At 35.1% G+C, this 13,550-nt stretch overlaps 2 protein-coding genes across 17 annotated transcripts in view; one reads left to right on the plus strand and one right to left on the minus strand.

Moving 5' to 3' along the window:
• Positions 1-9,885, plus strand: part of LOC126779589 (hybrid signal transduction histidine kinase M-like) — a 132,909-nt gene extending 123,024 nt beyond the window's left edge. The window contains exon 4 of the transcript XR_007670371.1: positions 9,769-9,885. The gene's annotated coding sequence lies outside the window, so the exon portion shown is untranslated. The remainder of the gene's footprint in view (positions 1-9,768) is intronic.
• Positions 1-13,550, minus strand: part of LOC126779440 (uncharacterized protein PF3D7_1120600-like) — a 124,355-nt gene that overhangs the window by 83,382 nt on the left and 27,423 nt on the right. For 6 of the 16 annotated variants that reach the window (XM_050503374.1, XM_050503375.1, XM_050503376.1 and 3 more), the window contains exon 12: positions 13,045-13,247. The exons of 4 other annotated variants lie outside the window; for them this stretch is intronic. In XM_050503374.1, coding sequence (XP_050359331.1) covers positions 13,045-13,247 — 203 coding nt within the window. Of the gene's footprint in view, positions 1-10,729; positions 11,455-12,527; positions 12,684-13,044; positions 13,248-13,550 lie in introns of those variants that run through there. 6 more of the 16 variants (XR_007670352.1, XR_007670353.1, XM_050503370.1 and 3 more) reach the window with 3 other exon arrangements.

A 13,550-nucleotide genomic window follows, 5' to 3' on the forward strand; every position in this document is an offset into this window, starting at 1 on the left:
TTTAATTGTTCATCTCACTATCAGAAATCCTTTCTTCTATTTCAATTAGAATGTCGTGAAATTCAGAAAAAAAACTAAATCCTTGATTCTTAATTTTAAATCGATGCGTTTTTGATTAGTAAAATATTGACCATCCTATAACGGCTCTAAATAATTATTAAATTTGGTAAGCCTACCCTCAATAATGCCACGTTTCCTAACTAAATCACGAACTAACTCACTACTTTCTACACTTAGCAATATAGGAAATTTGCCGCGGGATTTAGCGGATACAATACGCATTTTGGTGGTCAGTGAAAAGAGAAGTACTCACGGTTTGATGATCATCAATCAATCCCGCCGTTCTGATGCTAGCAACGTCACCAGACTTCTAATTGACTGGAAATCGCGTTATTTCCGGAACACGATGGAGCTATTCACTGAAATTGAGAGCACAGACACAATAGTAGCACCAAGAGAACCTAGGAGGTGATGGAAAAGAGTAAGGAATGGACCCACGTATTGCATGTAACTTTTACTGGTGGTAGGGCTTTGTGCAAGCTCGTCTGGGTAGGTACCACCCACTCATCAGATATTCTACCGCAAAACAGCAATACTTGATATTGTCGTGTTCCGGTTTGAAGGGTGAGTGAGCCAGTGTAATTACAGGCACAAGGGAAATAAAATCTTATTTCTCAAGGTTGGTGGCGCATTGGCTATAAGCGATGGTTGACATTTCTTACAATGCCAATGTCTAAGGGCGTTTGGTGACCACTTACCATCAGGTGGCCCATACGCTCGTCCACCCTCCTATTCTATAAAAAAAAAAAATTTCGATGAAGCTCCAACAAAACTTCAGTTCCTGTGTGCGCTTAGCCTCCGTTTGTCTGTTAGGCAGCTTATTTCTTCGAAACTCGTCCAGATATGTGCCACTTTTGCGTTTTCTTCTCGAACCGCCACGTGCACTTCTCGTCGACTTTGTTCAATTATGTGGCGAAAAGAACAAAATGTGGCTCGAAGGTCCAAAATGTAGCGGTAGCGGTGAGGGGTTGAATAACCCAAGATGATGATGATGAGTTTCGAAGGTGTTGAAAATAAAACATGCGTTAGGTTCTCAATTCGAATTGCATGTAATGTCTTAAGCGAATGTACAGACATCGAGGAGAAGGGGTACGGGTAGAATATTTAAATTTAACCAATCGTGGCCCATGAAAGGTATGACGTTGTTTGGTGTGAGGTGTGTAGTTGTGTATCTCGTACCCGAGATGTCGCTACCCGTTCTAAGCTTGAGAGGACGTATGAACAAGTTTATTTGTGAGGATAGGTGTTCGGACTGGGAAGATTGTCTGAGTGGAAAATCTATTATTTCTCCCTCTGTCTGTATTTTATCTGACACTTGATTTCTTATCTCATCTAAAACGTCCTGTGATAGTAATTTGCGCCTGAGAATAGCACGTCGTTGATCTCCTGCACGTTGTCGCGATACTTGCATATTGAGGAATTTCTGATTAAACTGCTCGTGCAATAGTTGTAAATAATTATTCATTTGTGTTGTTTCGCATTTAGTAATTAGTAAATATGTATGCCATATAAAGCGGTTCATATCCTGAGACCATTTATTTCGCACACGAGAAGTACCAGCACTGGACGCAGCATTGATGGCACATGCCTCCTGCGCAACAGCTGTTGGCATTGAAATATGGGATGAACATCGTGATGGTGATGAAGAGCTGGGTGACTCGAAAAAGGTTGCAGTTGAAGAAGGTGATGGAAAGTTTAGAGAAAGTGAATGATTTGAAAGTGAAGTAGATGAAGGTGAAGGTGATTGGTCGGTTGTAACATATTCTTCGAGGGGAACCCACCTGTTTAGTCCCCCATCGCCAACGGATCACATGCTGTGAGATTCAGCGTCGGCTCCAGATGCGTCCTAGCGATCCCCGGGCAGCGACCGTAATCTATATCTTTTATTACTGCGTTCCATGTTAATCTCCAATGACAAGATTGGGTCGGGTTTGGGATCGTTAGTTTGGGTAGGTGTTTGCCAAGATGTATATGGCTATGTGTAAATGTGTATTGGTCAAGATGATAGGACCACAAGAACCAGTATCAGCTACCCGTAAGCCCCCCCACTACGGCAAGGTGATCCCCGGGGGGGTTATTATTATTATTATTATTATTATAATTCTTACCACTGGGCCATCTCGGCATTACTATCATTTATTCACCAGCGAACAAAAATTATTTATCTTCGATTTGTAATTCTGATGTTTGCTATTTCAGAACCGTCTATTCGCACCCGTGTCCTACAGAAACTGAAACGTGTCCGTGTCCCGTGAAGTTGGCACACAAACGAGAACTGGCCAAGTCTGTGCTATCAGCGGTGACCACACCGAGCGATGCTGTTGAGGTAATTTTTCAAATTGATTTAAAATACACTCTAATCCAAGTACTCTAGGTTCATGTGATGGTGTCCTGACCAATTTCTGTGCGCAAGTGTTGTGCGCAAACACAGATGCACTCTCATAATCCGATAGGACGGCATACCGACACGAACGGCGACAGTTCGAGCGCTGAACGAAGGCTTTCGGAACTTTTCAAGTCAAGAGTGAAAACACCGGCCTGTTCCCAATTTCGAGCTGCTACCGAGGGTTTCTCTAAAGACACAATGACATTTTATTTACCCTGGATTGAACGTAGGATCTCGAGATCCATAACCTTATGCGGTAGTAACTAGACTAACGAAGCAATAAATGTCCATAAAAATATGATAAAAAAAGTTGCATTCCGTCAATTAGTTATGTGATCTTTAATGTGAGCTTTATGTTTTAGAAAAGTCAGATTATATTGTGGCTTGACATTACAAGAGAGTTGATTCTAAAAGCACTCAAGTTGACAGAGAAGTCTTCAATACGTTAATTGAATTCACAAAATAGTTCCAAAAGAAATGCGCAGATTGAACGCAATAAATCGGACTATATTGTCATTTATTAGTATATATAATTAACGGTATTCCTTTATGCTTAAAGTAACCCAAACTGTTGCAGGTGCTCCGTAACTATGCGCGTGCTCATCGCTCCTGACGATGTTCGCTGGCTCGACTCGCAGAGAGGTACGCGGATTCACTCTACATGGAGCCGATGGTTAGCTTACTGTAACAATTTAGGACTTAAAGTATTAGGTCAGACAAAAATAATTTGAAATTATTTTCTGCGTATCCTACAAAAATGTCATAAAGCAATAATTATTTACTGGTGGTAGAGCTTTGTGCAAGCTCGTCTGGGTAGGTAACACCCACTCATCAGATATTCTACCGCAAAACAGCAGTACTTGTTATTGTTGTGTTCCGGTTTGAATGGTGAGTGAGCCAGTGTAATTACAGTCACAAGAGACATAAAATCTTAGTTCCCAAGTTTGGTGGCGCATTGGCTATGTAAGCGATGGTTGACATTTCTTACAATGCCAATGTCTATGGGCGGTAGTGACCGCTTACCATCAGGTGGCCCATATGCTCGTTGTACGCCTTCCTATTCTATAAAAAGAAGTCTCCTAGTTTAGGGTGCCAGGGTTTCTCTGAATGTATTTATAAAAACTTTTTCAATAAATATTATTATTATTCTAATTACCCCTCAGTTTCCATTGTCCTGGAATAAGATTTCATTATAACTTCATGGCGTTATAATGTAAGAGGCCTTCCAAGGGGATCGAGATATAAGTGGGGCATATAGCTTTTAGACTTTCAAACATATTTACAATGATATATGTCTGCACTTAAGCGTTACAAAATAATATATACAATTCCATAGTAAGTCTTTGTCGAGCGGTGGGACATTAACATTATTTTTTTATTTTATTTCAGGCCGATGGTGGATACATGTTGAAGTATGCGAATATTCTAGAAGTATCATGGACGTTAAAGAACAAATGGTCTCCGATTGCTCATTTTCATCATCGACTTAAGTTTGATGTGGAATATAGGGGTACGTTTTTAGAATATATAAAGTAAAAGGAAAGTACTCTTTTTTTATAGAAAAGGTAGGTCGACGCGCGTGGGCCACCTAATATTAAGTGGTCACTACCGCCTATAGATATTGGCAGTGTAAGAAATGTTAACCAACGCTTACATTAAGATGTTATGTCCCTTGTGCATTTTATTACACTGGCTCAGGCACCACACAATACCAAGTCATGCTGTCTCTATATCTCTCTCATCCTCTTTCTCTCTCTCTTGTCTATTGTCTTATCTCATCAATGTTGTTAGCTTATTATATCACGGTACGTTTTATGATGTGACATACCCAAATGCACCTGTGAAAAATTCTACCAATGGGAGAATTTTAATTCTTCAGAGGTCTTAAATTTTTGTTTTAATGAAAATAATTGGATTGGTTTTTAGTAAAACCCATAGCGCTAGCTTATATTCGGGACTCGCCTTCACCTTACTTGCAGAACCAAAATTATTTTAATATGGAATTCTAATTTAAAAATAGAATACCAACAAATATTTTCACTCGTTTTACAGATGAATCATACATAAAAATAATAGCGCAAACACACAAACAGCTCTCAGATCCAGCGATCGACACGGACGAGCGAACGCTCCTCATGGCGAAGATAATAAATACATGTCTCGAAGCAGAGAAGCCAACCCAAGAATTACACCAGAGCTTCGAAGCGCAGAGCCTCAGAGAGAGACGGCAGACGCTTGACGAGGAACCAGAAGTTCCAGCTGGTAAGTCTAAAGACAGCGAAATGATGGCTCTACCGAAATATCCACCGAAGAAAAATAAACCTAAAGGCAAAGAGAATACGGTCGCTAATGCAAAAGATAAGAAACGTCCAAGTGAAAATGAGAATGAAGCGAGCGTTAAAAGAGGAAAAACAGATAATAATGATGATACTATTAAAGCTTCAACTTCGAAAACTAAACTTAAACCACCTAATAAAGTTAATGCAATAGAATTAAATGTTACAAAAGCTAAGAAAACAAATGATTTGCAATTAAATGATATTGAAATTGATGATAATGCATCGAAGGATAAAGTAGAAGGTAATCCTGTAAATGCAGGTTCGAAAACATCTAATGAAGTTCTCATATCGAAAAGTAATTCATCTAATGCTAAGAAAGAAGCAAAAATGGTCGCTGATAGTAAAAAGTCAAACGTCAATGTTGCTAGTACAAAAAACGCTAATAAAAATGATAACACAGATAAAAACAACAGTAATAAAACTAAGAAAGTTGCCACAGATAAAAATATTGAAACAGCTAACAAAAAAGATGGTATTTCTGATGTTAATAAGAAGGCTGTTGATAAAATTAAAACTCTTAAAACAAAATCGAAAACTCAAGATGGCTTACAGGTTAAGAAAGCTAAATTAACAGAAACAGAGTCCATGAATACAGTTGATAAATCGAAACATATCAAAAAAGTAAATACAGATAAAACAAAATATTCACAAACAAATGACGTCACTAAAATCGAAAACTCAAGATGGCTTACAGGTTAAGAAAGCTAAATTAACAGAAACAGAGTCCATGAATACAGTTGATAAATCGAAACATATCAAAAAAGTAAATACAGATAAAACAAAATATTCACAAACAAATGACGTCACTAAATCAAATAATGAAGCAGAAAACTTAAATCCTAACCGAAGTGCAGAGAAAAAGAAAGAAAAAAATTTAGCAGAACGTTTTTCTAAAAACAAAATTGTTACAAATAAAAATGTCAATGAAAAAATAAATAATAAAATTAGCTTAAATAATAAAAGTAAAGCTATAAACAAGATAAATAAGATTGTTAGTGGAAAAACAGTTGATACGAACTCAAAGATACCCCAAAAGAGACCGTCTTCTGAAAATATTAAGAAGAATCCGTTAAGGATTAGTCCGAGTAAGTAACATTTGAATTAAAAATTAGTCAAGTCAAAATGTATGTCGGGTTTTACTTGTATTATTATATCATCAATAGCATGTATGCTTGTTATTGTACTCCAAACCGACTTGTTATTTGAATATTTAAACTTTATAATTATAACATGCTATAAACCGCTATAGTGACATTCATTTTTATACAGGGTTACAGGGTAATATGTCACGATCCTTTTAAAGGGTTATAGTTCAGGACAATAGCTATCAAATGACCCCCAAAATGCTTATGCAAAAGTGTATCGTTTTCGAGTTATTAATTTTTTAATATTTTTTTTATTTAAAGGATGTTTAAGATTCTAAAATTCAATAAAAAAAAATCAACGTATTTTCCCTATTTTTTTTTGTATTTCTTGCTAGGGTACATCCTAGTTAATAATAACCAGTTATAAAACAAAAACAATCTTCAAGCATTTTTAAATTACAGATCCAAAGCTGTACAACTTTTCGATTTTTAAGTTTGATTCTTTAAGTTACTCGCAATCTTTTTGTAAAAATCACTATGGCTCTTATCGTGCGGATCATTTTAAAAACATCTGCGTTTCCTTAGCTATCCATCGGTACATAAAAAGTACAGTAACAATCATAAACTCAGGAGAAAATTAGATAACAAAGAGACCAGGTAGGAAATTCTAAGAAATGCTATTGTTAAGAAATTAAATCTGGATCAAAGACAAAAGGACCTCAATGCAAAGTAGTTAAAGATTATTTTTAATAGGGGTAATAGGTAAAAAAGGAGAGATAAACCAGAGCTGTTTGTGGAATACTATTATCAATTCCTTTGAATTTACCGTCATTTTTTCTAATTTCCTTTTATCTCATTTCTTTTAGGAATAAGAGTAATAAAACCTTGTCGGGGTACATAATACTCACTGTACTTGCACTGCTCGTATAGTGTGGACGCGCTTTAGTGAATATTGATCTCTTAAATTTTTGAAAAAACCCGTTCGTTTACTGAACTCTGTTTCTTACAACTTCGTGACTCGGCTAGCTAAAAGGAATTTGTGATTTGTGTTTATGATAACTTGGCGCGTAAAAAGGACTATTATGGCTGCAGAACAAAATTCTTCTCGTCGTCCGTACTCTAATGAGGAATACGCTGACATCTTATTTTGCTATGGATATTGTAACGGTGACGCCGTAGCTGCTCGTCATGAGTATAATCGTCGATTTCCGGATCGCCGGACACCTGACAATAGTGTCTTTATTGGTGTGTATCGTCGAATTAGAGAAACTGGTCGCGTGCAAAGGAGACAATCTGATTCCGGACGCCCTCGTGTCCGTTCTCCAGATGAAGAAGATGTAATTATTCGTCATTTTCGAGAGGACCCTACAGTTTCCACCAATATTGTGGCAAACCGACTGGGCGTATCTCAATGGAGAGTCTGGTTTACTGTCCACGCGGCTGGATTGTATCCCTATCATTACACACCCGTACACGTGATTGAAGAAGGAGATCCTGCAAGACGTTTAGATTTTTGCCGATTTATGCTACACTGTGATGCAGAAAATCCCAATTTTTTGAGAAAAATTTTATGGACAGACGAGTCAAAGTTTGACAAAGATGGTATTACTAACTACCACAATATTCGATATTGGTCTCAAAAAGAACAGGGAAACCCTCACAAAAAGCGATTAAGCGGTTCCCAAAGACGTTTCTCGGTAAACGTCTGGATGGGGATTATCAATGATAATCTTATTGGGCCACATTTCCTACCTGATAACTTAAATGGTGAAAGTTATGAAAGCTTGCTTAGAGAAATCCTGCATGAGTTACTCGAAAATGTTTCGCTGAAACTTAGGCAGAGAATGATATTCCAGCATGATGGTTGCCCCGCACACTTTCGAATGTCCGTAAGACAGTGGCTAGACAGCAATTATCGTAATAGATGGATTGGCAGAGGAGGACCAATCCCATGGCCAGCAAGAAGTCCAGATTTGACTCCGATGGACTATTATGTCTGGGGGCATATGAAAAGCCTGGTTTATGTTGTTTCACCAGTACAAACAATTGAAGAACTCAAAACAAGAATAATGAATGCTGCAAATTCTATTCGACATAGCTTGAGTAGTGTTGTAGTAAAAAGTGAATTAAGAAAAAGAATGCGTATTTGTATACGAAATAGGGGATCTCATTTTGAACACGAATTATGAATAATAAACAGTGTAATTTCGAAAGTATGGAGTAACTAAAAAGATTAAGTATTTTGTTTTTGATTTAAATTCAAAATTGCAATGACAGCTCTGGTTTATCTCTCCTTTTTTACCTATTACCCCTATTAAAAATAATCTTTAACTACTTTGCATTGAGGTCCTTTTGTCTTTGATCCAGATTTAATTTCTTAACAATAGCATTTCTTAGAATTTCCTACCTGGTCTCTTTGTTATCTAATTTTCTCCTGAGTTTATGATTGTTACTGTACTTTTTATGTACCGATGGATAGCTAAGGAAACGCAGATGTTTTTAAAATGATCCGCACGATAAGAGCCATAGTGATTTTTACAAAAAAAATTGCGAGTAACTTAAAGAATCAAAATTAAACATCGAAAAGTTGTACAGTTTTGGATCTGTAATTTAAAAATGCTTGAAGATTGTTTTTGTTTTATAACTGGTTATTATTAACTAGGATGTACCCTAGCAAGAAATACAAAAAAAATAGGGAAAATACGTTGATTTTTTTTTATTGAATTTTAGAATCTTAAACATCCTTTAAATAAAAAAAATATTAAAAAATTAATAACTCGAAAACGATACACTTTTGCATAAGCATTTTGGGGGTCATTTGATAGCTATTGTCCTGAACTATAACCCTTTAAAAGGATCGTGACATATTACCCTGTAACCCTGTATATATTATTATATAAAGAGAATATTTTCAGGAAAACCACAATCCAATATGGCGGTGGAACAAGACAGTTCGAAATCTTCCGTTAAAAGTTTACAGAAACCCGTTACAAATATACCGAGTAAGTTAATCTTATTTTATCATCTGTGTGTGATGAGGTGCGGGGTATGACGACTACGGGGAGTGAGGGAGGTGCGGGCGGAAGGTATCACAACTCATTTCATTCGAGCTTAGTTTTCCGCCGCCTGCATATCCTTCAGTCCCCTTTGTCACGAGAATTGATGTGTAAACGTGTGCGCTGGAGTACGCTGACACACACATCAACGGACTTTTTATTTTTATTGAATAGGTAGGCGGACGAGCATATGGGCCATTGATGGTAAGTGGACACCAACGCCAATAGACATTGGCATTGTAAGAAATGTTAACCATCGCTTATATCCCCAATGCGCCATCAACCTTGGGAACTAAGATGTTATGTCCCTTGTGCCTGTAATTACACTGGCTCATTCACCCTTTAATCCGGAACACAACAATACCAAGTACAAGCTTTTTAGCGGTAGAATATCTGATGAGTGGGTGGTACCTACCCAGACGAGCTTGCACAAAGCCCTACCACCAGTAAACAATACATAGTCATCACGCTCGAACTCTCAGTTTCCGTGTACAGAGAGCTATGATGTTAAATTTATAATTTAATTGTAATTACTATTTCAGGATTACTAAAGAAACCCCTATCAAAACCGAACCAGTTACATGAAGAACATCTGATATGCATGAGAAAATAAACGTAAAATATGTTTTGTTCTTGTCTCTCCTGTAAATAATCCGAGTAAAAGAGAGTGACAATCATTTCCCGAAGTAAGTCATGAAAGAAAATTGTTATGTTTGATTAAAATGTTTGATATGATTGTTTTGTCCTTTTCTCTCCATTAAATGTATTATGTGTGTGAAAGAGAGAGAATTTATTGTGTGTATGAGTACTAAGTATTGTATAAATAATGTTAAATGTTGCAGGATGACTTAATAATGTTTGTTTTACGGCCTGACTACTGATTTCTCTCTTTCTGTCATTATTGAATTGACATTTGAAAAAAAAAGACAGCATTGTTTAATTAATCGCCCGCTAATATAAGTAAGGCCGTTTATTTTTAATTTTAATTAATTTTTAAATAAATTGTATGTATTGATTAGTTGTTTTATTATCACAAAAGTATTAGTGACATTTTTTTTATTAACGCTTGAAAGATTCTCATAAAATTCATAATAGATTCGTAACTATAAAAAAATATTTTTATTAAAGTATAGCAAAAATTTTGTGTTATTTGTACATTTATATATGTAATCTGTGCGTCCTTGTAAGTCGAAATTAAGTTCTCAAACGAGCGTTTGTAAAGAGTTTCTGAACGATAATATGGAAAAGATTAATATGATTTTTATTATATGCGATTGTTATGTTCAACGGAATCAAATATTTATAATAGTTTATATTTAAACATTTTACAAATCTTGCTGTTTAATATTACTGAACTAGTAATACTGTAGCAAGTCACAAGCAAAAATCATTACTACCAGACAAGTACCAATGTTATATATATTTTATATATAATTTTTTTAAAGTATTTATTATTCAAATATTTTGACTCGCAAATCATCAACACGAGTTTGCCAAAGCTACCGCTGGTACTGCGCGTCTCAGTACCAAAAGGTTGTATCCCAATCTGATCGCGCGGATTATGTAACTATTAATCGTCCAATGGTTGAATATATATATTATGAATTATCTTTGAAAAACATGTTCAAAGGTAATTCATCATATATATATGATGCGATTTTAAACACGATAAGACATGCTTGTATTGTTAATGAGCAAGATGAGTGTCACTTCAATAAAATAAAATAAATTAATTAAAATTATCATTTAATTCCTCAATTACATTTTAATTAATAGCAAATTAATAGAAAAGTATGGGAATCAAATACATGATCAAAAATAAAAAATTAACTTACACTAGGAATTATTATTCATTCCATTGAGTACATTAAAAATAATACTGGAATTAAAACTAAGTACACAAAATTATTCCTAATCACACATTTGGCTAATGTGTCAAAAGTTTCACAAATTATCAATAATCATTTATCAAAATACTTAATATTAAAAAAAATTGTTATGGAATAATGCATAATTCATCGAACTCGGTAAATGGATTAAAAAAACATAATTATAAAAAAGTAAAATGTCAAAATGCAATTCAAAAGCGCGTAATGCGCTTTTTGTCATTTATAAAATATATTCCGAAATAATGGAATTTTACACAATTACTACTAAACTAAAGACGTCATGACAAACGTACTTTTTTACTTTGAATTCTACTACAAATTGCTTATGAAAATAACATAGGTGGTTAGTCAAGTCACACACTTTTAAGACATTTTGTTCATCAGAATTCGCTCTCTTCCATTAACGAGTAAATATTACTAAAAATACGACAAAAAGTTACTACAAAAAAATATTTCAATTGAAATATCGTATCATCTTATTCTATCTTATCTTCTATAGAGAAAAATGAACTTAAACTAGAAAAAAAAATGTCAAAATGACGTAAAAAATGGCTCGAATTCGGCTCGTCACTTTTGTCAAGAACTATTAATAATTAAAAAGGTATATTAAAAGGATAGTTCTTGTGAGTCTCTCCCATTCTGAAAAAAAAAAACAATATTTTTACATTAAAAAATACTTAATATATTTATTTTAAGCAATATATATGACTATTTCAGTTATATATTATTATATTATATTGATTACCGAAAGTAGCTTGTAATATACAAGCCCAAGAGATTTGGCCTTTTAGAGATTCTATCCTTGGCATCTCATTGACAACCATTGAGATATAAAAAACGTTATAAAGAAGTTTTTTTTATATTAATGTTGACAACACATTGAATTATTTCATAGCAAAAACAGTCCTTACTAATAAAGGAGAATGGCCAAAAATGTAAGGACCCAAGAGATTTGGCCTTTTAGAGATTCTATCCTTGGCATCTCATTGACAACCATTGAGATATAAAAAACGTTATAAAGAAGTTTTTTTTATATTAATGTTGACAACACATTGAATTATTTCATAGCAAAAACAGTCCTTACTAATAAAGGAGAATGGCCAAAAATGGTTCTAATATCCATCACTAACGAGTGTTGACTTATAATCCATTAAAGAAAGAGTTACTTTAACTACGAGACAAAAAAAAGCTATAAGTAAAAAGTTATGATTATATTAAAAAAAATAGCTTAACTTTTTTAAATTATATTAACGATATTTTTCTCATAAAAAGGCGAAAAACATGAGTTCATTCAGTTATAACTCAGTTTTTACTGACTGCATACTTTTTGTTGCGGTCTGGTTATAATGACTCACTAGTTAGACAATTTATTACATAAGTCTCTTTATTTGGACCAGGGTCCTTACATTTTTGGTCATTCTCTTTTAATTTTAAATTAAAGAATAGGAAAACGGCAACTGTTCCGATTCGATTGCGACAATTTGTTAGTAGAATCGTAATATTTTTATATCAGTTTTAAATTAGGACCATTAATCCGATTCGAAGGACTATAATCTATGTTCTTTAAATAAACCATTAATTCCTTTGCTGATCGTTAAATGAATATTAATGAGTATAGACGGATAAAAACGTTTTAAATACAAAATCATTTTTAATTTTTACGCTTAATAATCTCCATCGATTGGTATTGGTATAACTTATGATAAACTCACCCCACAAATGTGAATGTACGCTTGTTCCTGTTGAGGGCGTTAAGCGCCGTAATATTGGACTCATCCAGTTTCAAGTTCAGCGCTTGTAAATTATCCCACAAGTGAGTAGCGCTAGTTGATTTAACGACTACATTGCGGCCCGCTTGTTTTTGATATCTGTAATATATATAATTAACGATATTAATAATTTGTAATTGTAAATTCGTAATAATTCAAGCAGCGTATATTGTATATTTACGATGTCGTGTCGGTAGCACCAGGCGGAGGTTCTCATATAAATAAATGTGAAGGATGGGAAGGGGATTAGGACTCAACGGCCTTTGATCTGAAGATAGGAGGATATAGGAATATCTGGGTTTCTCGCTGGTCTGGTGACATTGGAAGTGAATAATCCTTATATTATTCGCTTGGTGGCAATGGAGGCAGAGCGCATATGGCGCAATAGCAAGATGAAAGGGAGTCACCACCTTGCGTACTAAAACATTACTCAAATAAAACTTATCCATCACAGACTTACGCTATAAGCAGCTGGCTTGGCTTGATCCCCAATCCCGCAGACATGACCTTAACTAAAGGATCATCTATAACTGGTGGTAAATCACTCTTCAGTTCCAATGGTATCCCCTTAGAGCCCAACACACCGAAGCAGCTTAGCTTGACATTGCGAGTCGTACAGAATTCGTCCAAGCGTTGTTGTGTCAAGTATGGATGACTTTCGACCTGTGGATTAAATTATTAATGTTTAATTATCCATCTTTCGTGGACTTGCTATCTACACAGGAGATAGAACTAGATTTTAGTTATGAAGTTGGCAGTGTTAACCGACATCTCATCGGATTAATTGTACTCATTGTACTGTTCGTAGATTCCTATATGAATACTGCGCAGGTACTCGGGAAGCTTCACCATTCAAGTTTCTCCTGGCAGACAGGGCTTCCATTACGATCTCTGCCACATATAGGCGTTTCGATGGTGTAATTCCTAATTCCTTTGGACCATTACCTATTATTGTCTTCAGCAAAT

Source organism: Nymphalis io, chromosome 29 (genome assembly GCF_905147045.1).
Source record: "Nymphalis io chromosome 29, ilAglIoxx1.1, whole genome shotgun sequence".
In the NCBI taxonomy this organism is placed as follows: domain Eukaryota; kingdom Metazoa; phylum Arthropoda; class Insecta; order Lepidoptera; family Nymphalidae; genus Nymphalis; species Nymphalis io.